This window comes from Eucyclogobius newberryi, unplaced genomic scaffold (genome assembly GCF_026437365.1).
Source record: "Eucyclogobius newberryi isolate DKJ021-1_F unplaced genomic scaffold, fEucNew1.0.hap1 SCAF_16, whole genome shotgun sequence".
Taxonomy (NCBI): domain Eukaryota; kingdom Metazoa; phylum Chordata; class Actinopteri; order Gobiiformes; family Gobiidae; genus Eucyclogobius; species Eucyclogobius newberryi.
In genome coordinates this window covers 6,836,120-6,855,927 of record NW_027315790.1, presented here as the reverse complement: position 1 = coordinate 6,855,927, position 19,808 = coordinate 6,836,120, and the positions used below count along the sequence as shown (strand labels likewise).

At 40.5% G+C, this 19,808-nt stretch overlaps 1 protein-coding gene across 1 annotated transcript in view; it reads left to right on the top strand.

Annotated features, from left to right (window-relative positions):
• The window catches only part of LOC140361624 (ubiquitin-conjugating enzyme E2 E2-like), a 113,546-nt gene that overhangs the window by 13,719 nt on the left and 80,019 nt on the right, over window positions 1-19,808 (top strand). The window contains exon 3 of the mRNA XM_072447363.1: window positions 15,386-15,436. Within this exon, the coding sequence (XP_072303464.1) occupies window positions 15,386-15,436 (51 nt within the window). The remainder of the gene's footprint in view (window positions 1-15,385; window positions 15,437-19,808) is intronic.

Genomic DNA, 19,808 nt, shown 5'->3' with positions numbered 1-19,808 from the left:
CGATTTCCAAACCGAAAAAAGTCTTTAGCGGCACAAACCCTTTGGCACAACCTTAGACAATAATCACATTTTCAGTCTATGCTATTGGGTAAAAAGTTTTAATTGAGTAAAGTATTTAGTTTCTTAACTTGAATGTCTCAAGGAATGTGGAATGTTTAGTGATCTGTATTGAAACACCTCTGGCCGTTGGAGTTATGGACATTTCAAGCTTGTCATTATTGTACGGTGTAAGCAAAAGGGCATTGCTAAACAAATAGGTGGCGACATCAATTCACATATTCATTCTCAAAGGACAAAAGGCATTTCTTGGCTGTGGAAGCCCTGCCACACAACAGGTCTTTGAAAAGGTCATTTGCCTTGATTAGTTTTATTTAATCATGATGATGAAATTATTAGTAGCTGTGATGGCATTTTTCAAGACTGGGAATGGCCCATGAATTTATTCCTCTCTGTCTTTTGTTTAGGATGTCTCTTGGTGACATTGTATTAATAAAGTAAATAATACGTGTTTTGGATACTGGTTTTTAGTACTTTCCCAAAAGCCGATGAAGAACTCAATGGGTAGACATTCACTTGAGATGAAGGGAGAAAAATAGTTTGTTTGTGATTGAAAATTTTGTATCTGAGGCTTAGACTTTAGAAGAGGCTGAGGAGGGTAAATGTTCTACTGAGGTGGAACTATAGGTGGAGCAGTTGCAGCAAAAGATGAAGAGAAGAGAAAGTGCATATAAATAGGTATAGGTGTGGTTGATTTGGAAGGAGGGCGTGAACGAGGGAGGCACGAGGGAGGTGATGCTGTCTTCTGTAGACCGGCTTCAGCTCAGCAGCGTTTCACATTCATAGAGAATTAAGATTACGGTTGTTCCCATGGCTTTGACAGACGGGGATATCAAGATGAACCCTTTTTTATACAACCACAAATCTTGGTGGCGCAGGTGGCTAACACTCACGCCTCCCAGGAAGACTCCCGGGCCAGATCAGGTCTGTCCGGACCGGGCCTGTCTGTCCCAAAACACTGGGAAATGAGCCTGACCAAGCTGAGCTCAAGATCTGGAGGTGGGTCCCCGAGCGCGTACGGCAGCAGCTCACTGCTCCTGACAGCATTAGTGATGCACAGGTCGAGCCGTAACCCATGGGACCCCTCAGACCAAAAGCTGAGCCGCACGTCACTACCCAGAGACATTGAAGGACGGGCCAAATGCAGAGAATGAATTCATGAGGAATTGATAAACTCTATTTTAACCTTGTTTTAAGGTTTACTGTAGGTTAATTATTTGTGTTTTCTTATATGAACCTACCTTATACCGCAGAAATGTCTCCAACGTGTCAACTTACCACTAAGTTGAAAGACTGAAGATGACAGCATCAAACCCAAAAAACAAATCAAGTAGGCAATTAGGTAACCTTGGGTATTCCTGGCCAGAGTGTTGTAAAGGCCGGATATCCAACATACTAAACCTGTCATCATAAGTTGAATCCAAAGACACTGATGTGATCCAACATCTTTATGTAAAGGTAAACTATTTCAAATCCTTATATAATAATAAAGTGGCTAACAGCACAAAACAAAAGTGCATTAGGTCCACTACATTTGATGTAAACCTAACTTGATGTTAAGGTACAAGTGATAGTAGAAAAAGCTTCAGTTGTAGTCATCTGGACTCAGTTTGAAAAAATAGACGTTTCGACTCTCATCCAAGAGTCATTGTCAATAAAAGAATTTAGATCGAGAACTCCGATATTAATACTGTTCTGTGGTAAGACCCACCCATTGGGAGGAGCCTTCCTGAAGTAGAAGGAGTTGTTTGTTTCAACAGAAACTTCCCCCTTGTATCTACCGAGCTAGCCTATTCAGAATCTTAATGGGCTATTAGAATCATCTTTGTCTTTGTGAGACCCTGGCTCAACCACCCTGAGTACCTGATTAGCATCTAAATGTCCTGGTCCTCTACCTTTCCAGGGGTTCAGTAACCCATTATAAATAACAGGAAGATTAAACCTTAGCCCTCCATTTCTGTTTAAAGGTCTTTCTTTTTTAACAAAAATAGCTTCCTTGACTCCTCTTTCAAACCATCTTTTCTCCCTGCTTAAAACCTTCACCTCACCGTCTTCAAACGAGTGATAAGAGGCTTCAAGATGGAGATGCACGGCACTCTGAGGTCCTGAACTTGTATTTCTTCTGTGCTGATAAAGCCTCTTGTGTAGAGGCTGTTTTGTCTCACCTATGTACCGTTCTTTACAGCTTTCTTCACTGCATTGGATCAAATAAACTACATTGCTCTGTTTTTGAGTCGGCAACTTGTCCTTAGGGTGAACCAGTTTTTGTCTTAAAGTGTTTCCTGGTTTAAAATAAACAGGGACTTCGTGTTGTCTAAAAATTCTCTGCAGTTTTTCAGACAGGCCAGACACATAAGGGATAGAAACACCCTTCCTTCTCTGTTCAATTTCCCTTTTGTCCTGCTTCTTGGTTCTCTTCACTCTGTTGAGAGCCCAAGCGGGGTAACCACAGGCTGAGAGGGCATTTCGGACATGTTTTTCCTCTTTCTTCTTGCCCTCTGAGCTGGTGGGCACACCTTGAGCTCTGTGTTGTAAGGTTCTGATCACACCCAGCTTGTGCTGTAGTGGGTGGTTGGAACCAAAGAGCAGATACTGGTCCGTGTGTGTAGGTTTCCTATATACTTCTATTTGGAGTTTCCCGTCCTCTCCTCTGATCGTGGAACAATCAAGAAAGGCCAAGCGATTCTCCTTAGCGTCTTCTCTTGTAAACCTGATATGTGGGTCCACAGCATTGATGTGATCAGAGAAGGTTTCCAGCTCTTGTTTCTTAATTGTTACAAAAGTATCATCGACATAGCGGAGCCATAGTTTTGGGGCTATGCCTGAGAATGAGGACAGTGCCTTCTTCTCAAAGTGCTCCATGTACAGGTTGGCCACTATGGGAGAGACGGGCGAGCCCATGGCACAGCCATGAATCTGTCTGTAAAATTGTCCCCGGAATTGAAAGTAAGTGGTGTTCAGACAGATGTCCAACAGTTTACATATGTGTTCAGGTGTCAGTTTGGTCCTTTCCTGTAGGGTGGTGTCTTCCTGCAGTCTGATCCTCACTGCTGCTACTGCATCAGAGGTCGGGATCCAGGTGAACAGGGACACAACATCATATGAAACCATGAGGTCATCTGGGTCCAGTTGGAGATGTTTCACTTTATCCACAAAGTTGTGCGTGTTTTCCACATGATGTACCGAATTCCCCACAAGCGGAGCCAATATAGTTGTTAAATGCTTGGCCACATTGTAAGTGATAGAATCTGTGCTGCACACTATGGGTCTGAGTGGAACCTCCTTTTTGTGTATTTTTGGGAGGCCATAAATGCAGGGCATGGCTTCACCAGGATACAGTCTGTAATACAGAGGCCGGTCTATCGCTTCCTCTTTTTCCAGCCTTTGTAAACAGTCTATCACTTTCTTCTTGTAGCCACTGGTCGGATCTCTTTTCAAGCGCTCGTATGTGGTCGTGTCCTCGAGGAGGGTGTGGACTTTGGCTTCGTAATCAGCTGCGTTGAGAATCACAGTGCAACGTCCCTTGTCTGCTGGGAGGATGTTGATGCTATGATCTTTTTCCAGTGCTGAAAGTGCTTTTCTCTCTTCAGATGTGATATTTGAAGGCGGTGGTTTGGCACTCTTCAGGGTCGCTGTGACACGTAACCTCAGGTCTGCAGCCTCCGATTCAGTCATTTTGTTGTTCCTAATTGCCGTTTCAGTGGCTGTGATGTAAGTCCTCTGTAGGGATGTGTTTAGAGGTGACAGAAAAGTTGAGACCTTTAGAGAGCACCTCCTTTTCTGCCTGTGTCAGAACACGATCTGATAGGTTCTTAATCCAATTGTTTTTGCTGGTCGCTAATTTGTCTGTCTCAGTCCTAATGTCTAGCTCGACCTCACCTGCATTCTTTGTGTTCAAAAGAATGTTGAACTTCTTGATTTGGCGTTCTTTGCTCTTCCTGTGCTGTGCTTCTTGTGCTGTCTGTGTAAAATCCAGCACTCTTTTGAAAGCTTCTTCAGGGAGTATGCTGGTTAATTTCTCATGTAAAGTTCCTGTTCCGTCTTTCAATTTATCAATTCTGACGTTGTTTTCCTGGATCCTTTCACTGAGCATCTGCATAAGGCTCCTTCTCCAAATCTTCTCTGCTCTGTGTCCTCTGACCGGTGATTTGATCTGCAAGCTCTTCGGGATCATGTTGTTCTGTCTGCATCTAAGATTGAACCTCAAGTGATTCCTGTTGTCTGCTAGTTTCCTGGCTACAGATTCGAGTTCCCGAACTAAATCCAAGGTTTTAGGCCCAAAATTCTTGGAAATATGTCGGAGTAATCCCTCATTCGTCCAGGCGTGTTCCATAGTAGAAAAAGCTTCAGTTGTAGTCATCTGGACTCAGTTTGAAAAAATAGACGTTTCGACTCTCATCCAAGAGTCATTGTCAATAAAAGAATTTAGATCGAGAACTCCGATATTAATACTGTTCTGTGGTAAGACCCACCCATTGGGAGGAGCCTTCCTGAAGTAGAAGGAGTTGTTTGTTTCAACAGAAACTTCCCCCTTGTATCTACCGAGCTAGCCTATTCAGAATCTTCAGAATCCAAAAATACACAAAAAGGAGGTTCCACTCAGACACATAGTGTGCAGCACAGATTCCATCACTTACAATGTGGCCAAGCATTTAACAACTATATTGTCTCCGCTTGTGGGGAATTCGGTACATCATGTGGAAAACACGCACAACTTTGTGGATAAAGTGAAACATCTCCAACTGGACCCAGATGACCTCATGGTTTCATATGATGTTGTGTCCCTGTTCACCTGCATCCCGACCTCTGATGCAGTAGCAGCAGTGAGGATCAGACTGCAGGAAGACACCACCCTACAGGAAAGGACCAAACTGACACCTGAAACATGTCCGAAATGCCCTCTCAGCCTGTGGTTACCCCACTTGGGCTCTCAACAGAGTGAAGAGAACCAAGAAGCAGGACAAAAGGGAAATTGAACAGAGAAGGAAGGGTGTTTCTATCCCTTATGTGTCTGGCCTGTCTGAAAAACTGCAGAGATTTTTTAGACAACACGAAGTCCCTGTTTATTTTAAACCAGGAAACACTTTAAGACAAAAACTGGTTCACCCTAAGGACAAGTTGCCGACTCAAAAACAGAGCAATGTAGTTTATTTGATCCAATGCAGTGAAGAAAGCTGTAAAGAACGGTACATAGGTGAGACAAAACAGCCTCTACACAAGAGGCTTTATCAGCACAGAAGAAATACAAGTTCAGGACCTCAGAGTGCCGTGCATCTCCATCTTGAAGCCTCTTATCACTCGTTTGAAGACGGTGAGGTGAAGGTTTTAAGCAGGGAGAAAAGATTTTTGTTAAAAAAGAAAGACCTTCTTTAAACAGAAATGGAGGGCTAAGGTTTAATCTTCCTGTTATTTATAATGGGTTACTGAACCCCTGGAAAGGTAGAGGACCAGGACATTTAGATGCTAATCAGGTACTCAGGGTGGTTGAGCCAGGGTCTCACCAAGACAAAGAGGATTCTAATAGCCCATTAAGATTCTGAATAGGCTACCTCGGTAGATACAAGGGGGAAGTTTCTGTTGAAACAAACAACTCCTTCTACTTCAGGAAGGCTCCTCCCAATGGGTGGGTCTTACCACAGAACAGTATTAATATCGGAGTTCTCGATCTAAATTCTTTTATTGACAATGACTCTTGGATGAGAGTCGAAACGTCTATTTTTTCAAACTGAGTCCAGATGACTACAACTGAAGCTTTTTCTACTATGGAACACGCCTGGACGAATGAGGGATTACACCGACAAGGTACAAGTGAGACATTTTGAAACTTGTGCGTGTCTTGTGTGTGTCTCACTCATTGTGATGTTAAGAAGACACAAGCCTTTCAACACACTGTACACTATCTGGTATAAAGAACATCATTGTTTTGAATCGATTGAATTTTGAACTAAACTGAATATTATATTAATTTAAACACACTATTACTTAATAATTTATTTATATTTTATTATGGCTTCTAATGTCTCACATTTTTAGTATATACATTTTTATATTTATATATATATATATATATATATATATATATATATATATATATATATATATATTTGTATATTGAAGCATAAAAAAGTCAAATGTCCATGATTACCTAAAATTGCACAATAACACAAGAAATGTAAATCTAGAATTTGATATTGTGACATCCCTAATGAAGCGTTAAAGAAAGAACTGATCCAATAATGGACGGCTTATGCCACCAAATGTCACTTTAGCAGCCTGACAACACCAGTGCAGATTCATTACAGTGGACGAGCCACCGCTAATCAGTCTGCCCTTTGTGTCTGCTGCACACTGCTGCCCGACACACACGGCTCTAATGTTTAAACACATGACACGTTTTGGAAAAGTCTCTCACTGCCTCATGTGATGCCTTGTCTTTAAACATCTACATTACAGCTCTACAAGGATGACAAATGTTCCACGCTTTCTCTGCGAGGCCCAAAGAAAAAAAGGCTGGAAGCCAGGCCCAGTGAGTGAGGAGGGATGACATGCCTCATGCCTCTTTAAAGCTGAAATTACACAAAGCCATGGAATTTATGACAGCGCCTGAGGGAGGGCCCGGTGCAGCCAAGGGAGCGCGACCATTTTCAACTCACTTACCATAACACAATCGTTTCCAGTGGCTGATTGAAGTGAACTTACTCTATCATTAGCTCACATGTGATGAGCTTTCCTTTGGAGCCTATTTAGGCTCAAATTTTATTTACTTTTTATGGTCTTTCATATTATCTTAGAGCCATTACATTAAGATGGGCTTACACTGTATCATTCTGGGGCCGTTATGCAATACAATTTTAATATCAGGCTGAATTTGGGCTCCTCCATGCAGACGCATGGAGGAAACGCATGACACAGATGTGTCATGCGTTTGTGTCATGCAGTGTACAGAAGGTTACGAGCTGCGATTACCTTCTCACGATGAGCGCACAGCTGCTGAGGTCGCAAGGATTTCACACATGTTTGATATTGGTCATGATTCATGAGTCTTAAGCTCTGTACAAAATCATACACAATCGCAGTGTAAGTCCAGCTTTAGTAAATCCTCTGTTTTCTTCTTTGCTTTCTTTGCCTCATTGTGGGGTACAAATCTAAATTTGCACCCCACTTCAAATGGGTTAAAAGACACATAATATACAAAATCTACTTTTGCTTTTCTTTTAACCGTTACAACACTGTTCCCTCATCAAAAACATGCAGGAGTCGTATTTAGCTTCAATGAATGCCACATTTATGGTGCACCCAACAATACAGCCAGTACACAAATGTTGTACCGTTTCCATTTTAAGAGTCACGACTTTGTATCACACAGAAGTTGAGGCCTATTGATGTAGCTGTCTTTATCTAATTGATCAACCAAAAATCTTGACATTGCTTTACATTTCTAGACTATAAACAGAGGTCACCAGTGTCTTTTTTTCCCCAGCCTAAACTTACATCTTTGTCCATTTAACATTGATTCATATTGTCGTTTACATTAGGTTCTGAAGTGCATGGGATTCAGTACTGGACATGTTTAAAACGTGTATTCGGAACCAAATCTAGACTAATTGTAATCGCAATCCTTTTCAGAACATTTACAATTATTTTTCTAGAATAGTTTACACATTTCTCCTTTGTACCTTTGCAGTAATGAAACGCCTCTGGCAAAAATATGGAGGCAAACACAAATTAACGTAGATAGCTTTAAATACATGATATTTACATCACCGCGTGGAGTTATTATTGCAGATAGTCTCACAAGAACATTATGATTTAAATTCACTCGTGGCTTGTGCAGCCCTCAAACTTGTACTTGCTACACCATTAAAAACCGCCTGGATCGCCTGGAGTGTAAAAGTCTGTCTAGAGCTTATGGTACAAAAAACAACCAGTGCGATCAGTCATTTTGTCTTCAAATTCCCTTGTCATTGCTCTGGTCCCTTCCGCCTAACTAGTCCACTGCCTTTTTTCAACAAAATGTGCCACCTCAGGACACACCGCGGATGAATTTTCCTTGTCTGCGCATAACTGTAAAGGATCCAATTACATGCCGCTTTGGCTGTTAATGTCTTTCTAGGCTTTCTCTTCTCCATCAAGGTCAGGATCACAATCAATGTGTTTGCATGCACAGAGAACTCGTGCGCTAAACCATTGGTTCTCAAACTAAAGGGAGATTTTTGGTGGGTCACGTGAAGTTGTCAAGTGAATGAGAGTTTTGACACTGGTGGAGCGCAGGGAAGGACTTCTGCAAGAGTCCAGTTCCTCCACAAACACATACAACACATACTCAAAACCTACTCATTTGTGCTTTAGATTTGAGATCTTTATGGGTTTTACATATTTTTCATAAGGATAGATGACCAATATTAACCTGTGTGGGTCTTGTAATGAGGAGGAGAGAGTGGTGCAGATGAGGGTAAACTTGCCTCGGTCTTACATGATACTCACTACCCTTTAGAACGCTGCACCCACTGTGGACACGACCCGCACACAGAGCGCAGTGCTGTGGACACTAGTGATGCGCAGGGTTGTCTTTTACCCGCGGGTCGGGTTGGAACGGGCCAAAACATTCTCATTTCATTGTGGGGCGTGTTGGGACGGGTTATATAATGCTGACTTCTGTGTCTCGTACGTCCACACTCTAGTATGGAGGCATTTGCCATGTCTAATTTCAGTTTCTCTTCCGTGACATATTGTAATAAAACATGCAGCATGTTGCAGCTTAATGTACAGAAAACAAGAAGCAGAAAAATCTAAATGATGCTCTGCTCATCTGTGTGTGACGCAGAGGCGAGTGAGAGGGAGAGCGAGGGTGTGAAGGAGAGACACAGTTTTACCCACACACAGAGCATTGCATCGCGGACAGAGCTGTGGACATGGATTGACCCACACACTGTCCACGCAGCAGAGAGGACAGTTGTGACCATCAGAGCTTGTCTGTGAGCCAGGCTCTGACTTTTGCCCACCCTTCATGTTGCTTGTTCTGTCACATGTGCGTGTGACACGTGACAGTGTGGAATAGCTGCCCCGCAAAAGTCAAATGTTTGTCTGTCATTAACAGCAGTATAGTGACTTAAATGTACAGATAAAAATCATATTGCTTAATATTACACTTGTAGCCTTTACAAAGTGACCAAATAGTGGCCTATAGTTTATTTTATTTTATTTGATTAGTTAATTTATCAGGGCCATTGCACATAAAACTTTGACCAACAGGTTATAGCAAAGTTGCTCATTTCCACCTGCAGTCCCTGGACAGGTTGATGTCAAAATGGCATTCATTCCAACAAAATACAATACATACAGTATATATTTCAAGTATATTAATACAATCATTCATTCCAGTCATTCATACAAGGTGACCAACTCCTTAACACTTTCACCGATTTCAATCATATTATTTGGTGCACGCAGTGGCTGAGAGACGTTCAGGCCCGTTTACATTAACCATTTGATTTTCAGACACGCAGAACGGTGTTGCTCAAAAGTCATTTACACTCCGCTGCACAAAAAACACATCGAAGCTCTACTTTCACTTTAACATATGCAGCGGACCAAAACAAAGTACACGTGCTAGTCAGTGGTGGAGAGAGCGTATAGTCTGTAAAACGAGTGAGTCCAGCCCTAACCCCAAACACATCTAATATTTCCCGGTCTGTTTCTTACCTGCTGCAACTGAATGTCTCTCCTCCTCATCTGCTCCTGGTGTAATGGGACTGCACTGTTACATGCAGCTTGGACGAGGATAGTGCTTGTAAAAGTAGTGAATTGTGGAAAGATTAAATAAAAGCAGGTGTGCGTTGATAATCTCTTGTCAAACGGATCCAGAACAAAGGGTATGCAGAGTTCTAGCTGCTTGGCGTCACCCATAGACCTTGACCTTTTATTTGAATTTATACAGTATTTTAATATACCTATATATAATTATAAGTCATTATTAGGTGGATATTAGTAGGTGGATTCTTGTCCTTCTTGGTGTACATTGAAGCTGACACATATTATCCCGGCCTGGGGTGATTGGACTTCTTCTCTTTGACTCTTTGGTCATATTTGTCATTTTTCTACATGATGATGAAGTGGTCAAATCAAATCAAATCAATTTAGTGGTGACAGATGTACCACAGAACACCTTCTCCTTTGTACTGTGTCCAGCTGCCACTCTCGTCACACGAGAACGCCTGCCACTTAAATCATGTTACTTTGGCTGGCATGTGGACTTCATTCACTCTGGTACATTCATTGTAAAATGAAAAGTAACAGTGATCCAAGGCCATATATATATATATATATATATATATATATATATATATATATATATATATATATATATATTAGAGGTGAGTATTTTTGCCTCAGTTATCTGAATTAGGTCTAATTGAATCGCTTTAGTCCTGAGGCAGACTTGGTTTGGTCATGTTCTAGTCCTGGTTTATGGTCAAGTTTATGCTGCGTTCCAGCCGTCGTTGGGGGTACGACTCAATTGTATTAAAGTAAAGTAAAGTAACAACCTAAGAAAGATCAATGTTAATTTATTGAACTGGACATTGTTATTACAGTTTATGAAACAATGTTCGAGACGGCTTTGACGGTAAAGTGCAGCATAAAAATAAATAAATAGATAAATAATAATAATAGTAAAAATATATGAACAATGGTAAAATAAAGGCATGCCAAATAAGATATGTGTAAGAATTGTAATTAGTCCCAGTTTAGCCTCTAATGTGCATAATTTATAACAGGATGGAAGAATCAGCATTAAGTTTTCTGTAGAAGTTCATAAAATCTCTTTGGCCCTGAACCAAATCCTTTGATGTGAGCCACTGTTCCTACTGACTTTCAGCTCCTTGTGTGTTTTTGAGATCTTACAATAGTCGTTCCGCCCTCCACTGTAGTCAAGAGATGTGTTCGCTTTTGGTGAGTGTCAGACTGCGTCATCTTTCGCAACAAGCCCTTTGGCAGACTTGTTTTACAGTGCAGCTCGCCTTTGAGCACGGAACTGTCTTTTAAAGGACACTTTGCAAGAACAACGTCTTGTGCTTTTAACCATGTTATAACTTTGTTCCCTCATCAGAAGTGGCTGGAGTTGTATTTAGCTTCATTCCTGCTTATTTCGTTCATACTGTTTACAAGGTCCTCTCAGAAAATACACTGTTAGGAACTTCCAGCATCAAAGGAACAGTCGGGAGAAAGCTAGGTTTGTTTGCCTGCTCTTTGTATTTCCCTCTGCTGCCAGTAGATGGAGCTCTGATATGATGTGTGCTTTTTGTAGACCAATTAAATAAAACATGCAGCTTTATCTTTCCAAACGTCATACTGCATTAGCCTTTTAAATACGTGTAGTACATACAAACCTTTTAAAATGCTGACTTCACAGTAAATGATTTCTCGGCTTGTATTGTTCTTCTGTCTCAGATATGTTTTCCCCAGGCACCACAGCGCAGCTCCTTGGCACTGTGACTATTGCACATATTAATTGTGTTTGTCGTCGCTGAAAGAATTTATCATCCAAGCATTGACTGGCTGTCTCACTTCTTCATCCCTCTTCCAATAGCAAATTATTTTTATGTCTCCTCCAACAAACAGCAGAGGAAAGCGGCTCCTCAATCAATAAGTCCGCTCCATTTTAGTTGTTTTATTGAAACACTGAATGAATGAATTTTACACTCGTTGCTCAGCACAGGGGGAAGTGAATAGCTTTTTACAGCCCTATACATTTCTATTATTTACTTTTACTTGTGATTTGCGTAAATGTCCAAGAGGGGCATTCAGTATTTAAATGATGTGTTACTGAATCTATATGATGTTTAACCAGGTCACTATATAACATTTTTGTGTTCGAATTCACGATTATTGACACCATGGCCAGACACCAGTGAAATTGTGTTGTTGTTTGTGACCAGCTTTATGAAGTTAAACCTTCTGAATGATAAAGTGTATGTGACATAAACGGTCAGATAAAAAAGCTCTTTACATTTGAGTTATAGTGTAATTGAATTGAATTGACAAATATTGTATCTGAAATGGTCCCACTCTATTTGTTTTCTGCTCTTATATTGTACCATAAATAATCACAATTATTAAAGGCGGTATGGACGATTTTTCGGCGATTTGAGAACGCAGGCGGAAGTGCGCATGCGCACTCCCCAGTGCGGACTGATACAACACACACGTAGGCAAGGCAAGGCAAGTTTATTTGTAGAGCACATTTCATACACAAGGCAATTCAAAGTGCTTCACACAGCAGGAAAAATGCTTTCAAATCACAAAGAAATTACAGAAACAGAAATACAATAAAATTAACTGAATTAAAAATTATCAATCCAACTGATTGTCTAAACTAATAAAATCACAAACAAAAGAGAAGAGTGCAAAGAAAAAATCCTTTCAGTCATATGCGCAGCTAAACAAAACTGTTTTTAGCTTAGATTTGAACATTGTCAGAGTAGAAGCCTGTCTCACATCTTCAGGAAGACTGTTCCAGATTTTAGCTGCATAAAACTGAAACGCAGATTCCCCATGTTTTGTCCTGACTCTGACACCAGCAGGAGGCCGGTCCCTGAGGTCCTCAGAGTCCGAGATGGTTCATATGGCACTAACATATCCAAGATGTACTTTGGTGCTAGGCCATGGAGAGACTTGTACACAAGCAGAGCTGCTTTAAAGTATATTCTCTGAGCCACAGGGGGCAGTGCAGAGACCTGAGAACAGGACTAATGTGATCATACTTCCTGGTTCTAGTCAGGACCCGAGCAGCAGCGTTCTGGATGTACTGCAGCTGTTTTACAGCTCGTTTGGAGAGACCAGTGAGCAGGCCGTTACAGTAGTCTAATCTACTGGAGACAAACGCATGGATAAGTCTCTCTAAATCTGGTTTTGACACTATATTTTTGATTATGGCAATGTTTTTTAGATGGTAAAAAGCTGCTGATGTTATTGATTTGATGTGGCTATTAAAGTTCAAGTCTGAGTCCATTATTACCCCCAGATTTCTAATTTGGTTTGTAGGTTTTAGAGCGAGACTCTGGAGGTGACCGCTAACACTTTCTCTTTGTTTCTGTGGGCCAAAAACGATTATTTCAGTCTTGTCTGAGTTCAGCTTCGTGCGTTTGTTTATTAGCGCAACGGAGCGCATCACATCTCTCGTCTCCCGTAGATTTCTGTCCACTTCTGCGTCAGCTCGAACTGTCTTTCTCCGTCTTCATTTTGCCCCGTACACTGAGGGAACTATATTATGATAGATCCATGCGCTTAGGCACGCGGAAACGTGGGGACGAGCCTGACGCGGCTGCAGGTGAACGGTAGGTGCGTTTTATGATTGATACGTGGCAGGACAAATTATTTATCCACGCCACGAGGAAATATGATAAAAAATTTGCTGAAAAAAATCGTCCATACCACCTTTAATTAACCGATTCATTTGACATTTATATTTATGGTTTAATATTTCCTCATCACACAGTTTATTTTGTGTAATGTTTAAGTTGTATAGTAGGTGCTGTATAGGTGTTGACTTGGGTTAGGGCTTTACATGCAGTGCTCAGTTGAAAAGTATAATATTGAGCTAAATAAGGAAACTAGTCTGGTTATTCAAAATATCATGTCAGAAGTGATAAGTTATAAATAGCCTTTGACTGACCTCTTTCACAAAGGCAGTGAGTCACATTGGCTCAGAATAACCTCCTGCTTTCTAAAAGTGGTGTGACACATGGTGTTTTCTGACTTCACTGTCTTTAGAAAGCGTTACTCATACAAGACTCGCCACGAACAGAAAAAGCACAGATAAGACATAACTGCATTACAATACCTACATAAATATGAACAAAATACATCTGATACATTTGTGTTTATACAAATAGATGGATTAAATAAGACTAATGATTTTTTGTGGTATTTAGTATTAATTGACATTTTGTTCATTGTTAACCGCAATATTGATCTAAAATTGCCTAGTAATAGAAACAGGGCCATTGACTTTTTGTTCAAAACTGCAGAACTGAGCCCCAACTTCACAGTTATATTTATGTCTATATTTAAATTGAGCCCCCCAAATAATAAACGGACACTCTGGCCACCCGGGCTGAGGCATATTCACATTTCATCCTTAAAAATAAATAAATGACTAAAAGCTTCTCATGTTTTCTGGTGTGATTTTCAAACTACAAATGGACGTAACGTAACATAATTCACCGTAACAAGCGGCAGATTTTCCTTTTGCTTATTTTTATTGTAGAAAAATGGGTCAATGACATTTTGAAAATTCTACATATATAAACCAAAGTCCAAATGTTTTGGATTATCACAAGTAAATGACAGGAGATGGGGGGGTATGTGAAAACAGAAATTCTATTCAGGATTACTCAAAACATGCACGAATCAAGCAAAATACAAAAATAATTAGGATGGAACAATAGTTAAAAGCTCATAAAAGTTGATTCTACATAATATATCCTTTTTAAAATAGTGACTTTTGTGTCTTTGTATTGTCTCCAAATACCCTTAACAACTCAAAGCCAACACTAATATGACATAAGACACTGCAAAATATATCACCCTTAATTAAAAGTGTAAAGAGAAGCACTGTCAAAACCCCCTGTCCTCATTTGTCTGCTTGTTGGTCCAATAATGTTCTCCAGTGGGTTTTGCCGCACTGATTTAGCACCTGGCAGCCGGACACTTCTAATCACATCACTGTCAGTTATGTAATGACTATAACCAGGAAGAAAGCTGACCCGCTCTGTCCCCTCATTAATCCTGTTTTTCCCCTCCCGGCCCGTGTGAAGCGCTCCCCGCGGCCTGATAGCACAAGAGAGGGAGGAAAGGGGCACACTATCGCTACAGGGCAACTCCAGTGATCAGCCCAGATACATACGAGATGCAGAGACTTTATCCGCGGTGGCCTTTTGACATCACATTATCACCGCGCGCATAAAAACGGTAAATATTCCGCCACGCTGATTGTGGCATGACAGGACTGTTCAACGGCAGAACCGCAGAAGCTCATTAGAAAATCAATGAGGTATTCACCGTGTACGCTCAAAGATTGATTTCTCCGCCTGGATTTATACAACTGTCTGCATGCGTGTGATTATGGGCAAGGTACCGACGCGCTATGGAAAACACAGTGGGATTTGATTTATAGCAATTTGAAGATATGTTAAGAAAAACGAAACACGATTGAATGCATTGCAGTGACGTAAAGATCACAAATTAACATCTCACTTAAGTTAACTTTATCTGAAAAAAGTGTGTATGGAAGTTATATTATCCTGAATGCTTGTTTTGCTTGTTTCAGAATCCAAAAGGAGCTAGCAGAGATCACCCTGGACCCGCCTCCAAACTGCAGGTAGGAGCCAGCCTCGTGTTTGCCGTGACACCCGAGGCATCGCTGCACTGTGTGTGCTTTGTGCGCCACGCCAAGGGAGTGAACAGATATTGCCGGCTCAGTGAACCATGAATGAATTGCATAGGCAGATTATTGCCTGTTTACATTAGCTCCAGCCCAGTGAATGGCCCTTGTTTGGCACGAATTGGCTAAAGGATAAAATGGGTAGGTGTGATTGCCCTGATTGGCAGTGTTTACTATCGGGATGACTGTAGCACCAATGTTCTGTTTGCTCACGCTCCCAAAGGCTGGGAATGGTGTTGTGTGTTTTGCATTCAGCCCTGAGCGTGCAGAAAACCAGAGGTGACTCCTTGCCAATCTCTGCTGGAGTAAGAGGGCTCATTGTTGGCATTTTAGTCCACTCAGCATTAGTTATTCTTAAATGGTTTGTTGCAGAGCCAGGGGAGCGCAGTCATGTCACTAAGCAGCACCTTGACATTGCAAAAGGACAGTTACAAATGTTTCTTGGTAGTTCCTCAGCCTAAATAACAAACTTGCTCAGGAAACACACCAAGTTTTAGCTTCTTTCTTTTTTTTTCCGGTCTGATTTGGGGAGCAGTAATTCTATTTGGATCAGGCGTGTCCAAACTAGACCCATTTTTCTTGGCCCTCAGGTTTACAGATGAAATGGCCCAGATTACCACGAGTAAGCTGCAACAATTAATAGATAGATGTAAGGATTTATTTGACTTACTTATTATTGATTTACTCATTATACCTTGGTGTATTCAGACTTGTATTTTACTTACATTTGTTCCATTCTTCTTGTACTTACACTATTTTTGCCTAATTTGAATCATCTTGCTACTTTTGCTACTTTAATTATTATTTTTTTTGTTACCCTCATTTTTTATATTCTTTTAATATATTGCAAAGTTTGTCTAAGTCTAGTCGATGTTGTCTGTTGTCTGGACTATACAGACTCTTAAACACATACAAAATGACCTTTTTTATGACAAAGACAGCACTGTTATTAATAAAACAATACACTTAAATATTAAGAATAAATATTCTCCATCTAAAAGGACAGTGTGAAAGACAGTATAGACCCTATTGCGAGCTAAATTCAGCTGATTTGGCACTATTGTCCCGCAGTTCTTTTACTTTAATGATCAGTTTCAGACAAAAAGAGACTTGAGGTGTCACACTGCAAACAGCCTGTAACAGAGAAAGGCATTTCCTGTCGGCCGGAGAAAAGAGAGGAACTCAATGATGCGTGCACGCTCCAAGGCTCCCAAATGTTGGCCACAGCTGAGCTCAGAGCCAATCTCAAGTATTTTACCCGACACCAGAAGGGCTTTTCCTCTCTCACTCAGCGGAACTCATGGGGTCATTGGAAACTCAGCAGGGGGGTGCAAGTTAGCTCTGCTCAATATCCATTTTCATCTAGAGCTTTTCACTTCAGCCACAGAATGCTACAGCTGTATTCTGTGATGTTCATACTGCAGGGATTTCAGACACATGTTGAGTATGGTATAGGTTTGTGTAGAGTGGTGGTGGAATGATGCAGGATTTGGCAGATGTGAACATGCTAGACCACACACAGAGGTCTATGGAACAAGTTGAACTTTGCTCTTAAGAAAGATAAAGTAAGAGAACCTTTATTTGTTTATTTGTGAAATAAATGTGGAAAAAGTACTTTCCTGTTTACACCTAATTTAGATTCTATTCATACAAAACATGAGTTGTGTTTGGGTGATGCCAGTTGTTCACGTAGCAGAGCGCTGCCTCTGGACCCAGAGCCAGGCCCTGAGGGTGGAGACACATTCTGCCATTAAAAGAACCAACCCAATGTCCTCTAAAAGGGAACCGGTCTGGGGGCCCAGGGCCGATCGAAATGTGGCTCAACTAGCCTTAACACGTTGTTCAGTAGGATTAGTACTTGAAGATTCTGAGTGCAATTTAATCTTCAGACAACACTTTTCCATTTATTGTACTGTCTGTGTAATTGTTCTATTGCTTACATTTATAACAATGTACACTATTAGTTCATATATGCATTCCCATTTTCTGTCATGTCTACAATGTAAAGATCATATTGCATCAGACAGTTCTATGAATCATCACTGAATAACGGCCAGAGCATCTCTGAACATAGATGCTATATCTGTGTCTTATTCATTGATTTTCCTGCTTATAAATGTCTGCCCCATAAAAAGGTCAAATAACAGCGTTGGTAATTTCCTAACAATTTATTGCCGTCTTTTCTGGCAGACATAAAAGAACATTTTCTAACTGGAGACCAGATTCAGAACAAATGATTGTGAAAATGATTTTGAATAAGTGTATTTTAAAAGGGTGATAGAAGGCACTATGAAAATCCCCTCTTGTTATTCAGATTCACATTTTAAATAAATGCCATTAGCTCAGAGCATGGGTGAAACATTTAGCATTCCATTTTCTCTGGGATGATAATTTTTGAGCAAATCAGCAATTTTGTTGCCGCGTCTCTTAGTCTCCAGAGTTTACATATTATACCAAAGGTCACTGTATGTTTAATGCAATCAAAGACAGGAAAATCTGAATAAAGTTGCACAAAGCCTTATTATGATTCTGCGTAACTTGACTTTCCATATTTTTCACTATTTACAATACTATGACTATTGACAATACACTAGGGATTCATGTTTTCATCTTTTTCTTTAACCATTATTTGGATCTCTTCTCGATCAAACGTCGGATTATGTTTTTTCACTCAGGCCCACAATCATGTGTTGCAAGAGTAAATGCAGTAGTGGAACAAAAATATAAAGTTGCACAAAATGTGTTTGACTGAGCTTTATTTCTCTTTTATGTTGACAGATTAGCACAATATAATGTCATACAATAAGCATGTGTCGGCCTGTCCTCGAGCAATGAAAAACATCACTGAGTGGATTGACAAGAGCATTGTTTTCGGCCTGTAGTTTATTTAAATCAAACTCACCACAGCGCTGTTACCTACATGTACTCCTCAGATACAAAATAGTGGTTATAACAAAGGAGAAGGAGTCTGTTCAAAACGTGCATGTGAAAATGTATTTCTCTTTAGACTCCCAGTCACTAGTTGCACAGTGAGCACGCTCACAACACGCCGAGCTCTGGGATTACGTTCCTCGTTGCTCTTAAAAAGTCATTTGAATACTCTTAACACATTACCAACTTACTCATTATCCCCAGCTCTGCTGCTTACCTTAGCTTGAGTTGTCAAAATATTCACAGTTTTCCATCTCAAACAAAGTGCTGAGTCTTCTTCTATAATATGAGAAATAAATACAACCTGGCAGGATTAAGGAGTTCATAAATACTGCAGTGTCACAGGATTGCTCATTTTTTATGATAAAATCCACTATTTCTGCAGCTCAGTAAACTTTTTTCCTCTCAGGAGCTATCAGGTGTGTAAGGACTCCTTTACTAAACACACTTTTCATACACAATATTTTATGTTTAACATTGTTTTCTATTTTAAAATCATTTTCCAAAAAAACAATGTGTTGCCATGACCAGTTAAATTTTGGCCTAGCTAGGAATATTAAGAGGAGAAAATCATAATGCCATTTTAGTCAAGGAAAACACCCTTTAACCAAAAGCTTTGTTAACCCTTATTGTATCGATCCCAGACTCAATGCATTGTCATGACTCAACATCTCTGAACCTCATTGGTGAAGGTCCTATGTTCAGAGCAGGCTTCTGATCTTCAGCCTGCCCTCTTTAAAAGCTGAGGAATGTTTTTAAAGCTCTCCATGTCACTGTGGCCATGTCGCTGTGTGTTTGTCACCCCTCCAGTCTCAAAGACAAGCCTAATCTGGATGAAGCGAGCCATTATGTTTCCTGACAAAAGGGAACCAAACAGCAGAAAGGGAAAGGGAAATTTCACAGGCGACATTTGTTTAGAAAATGGCGTTGGGGTGAAGGGACGAGCGCGCTGAAAGGAACTCTTGTGATGAGTGTATTCAGGGAGTTCCCGGTCATAAGTGATTTGTACACACTGGCACTGGCAGCACAAGGAAGAGTGTATGTGACCATTATTGTAATGAAGAGACGCTTATTTTTCATTCTGCAAAAGAGCCATGCAATCTGAAGCCACTATTCCCAGTGTGCTAAGCAACTAAACACTAAATGTAGGGACCTAAACACAAAATTGACTGCTTTTGACAATGTCGTGTTATTAGGGCAAGTTAATCAGAAAATAGGTTTTACTGATCATAGTAGTAATTACATCAAAAAGACACAAGAAACATGTTGTGTTTTTGTTGAAAAGTGTATTTTGTTCATAAATATCAGAATGTCCTCGTACATCCTTTTAGCTTCATCAGGGTCAAATTTAGCTAAAGTCTTATATTCACAAGCTTTT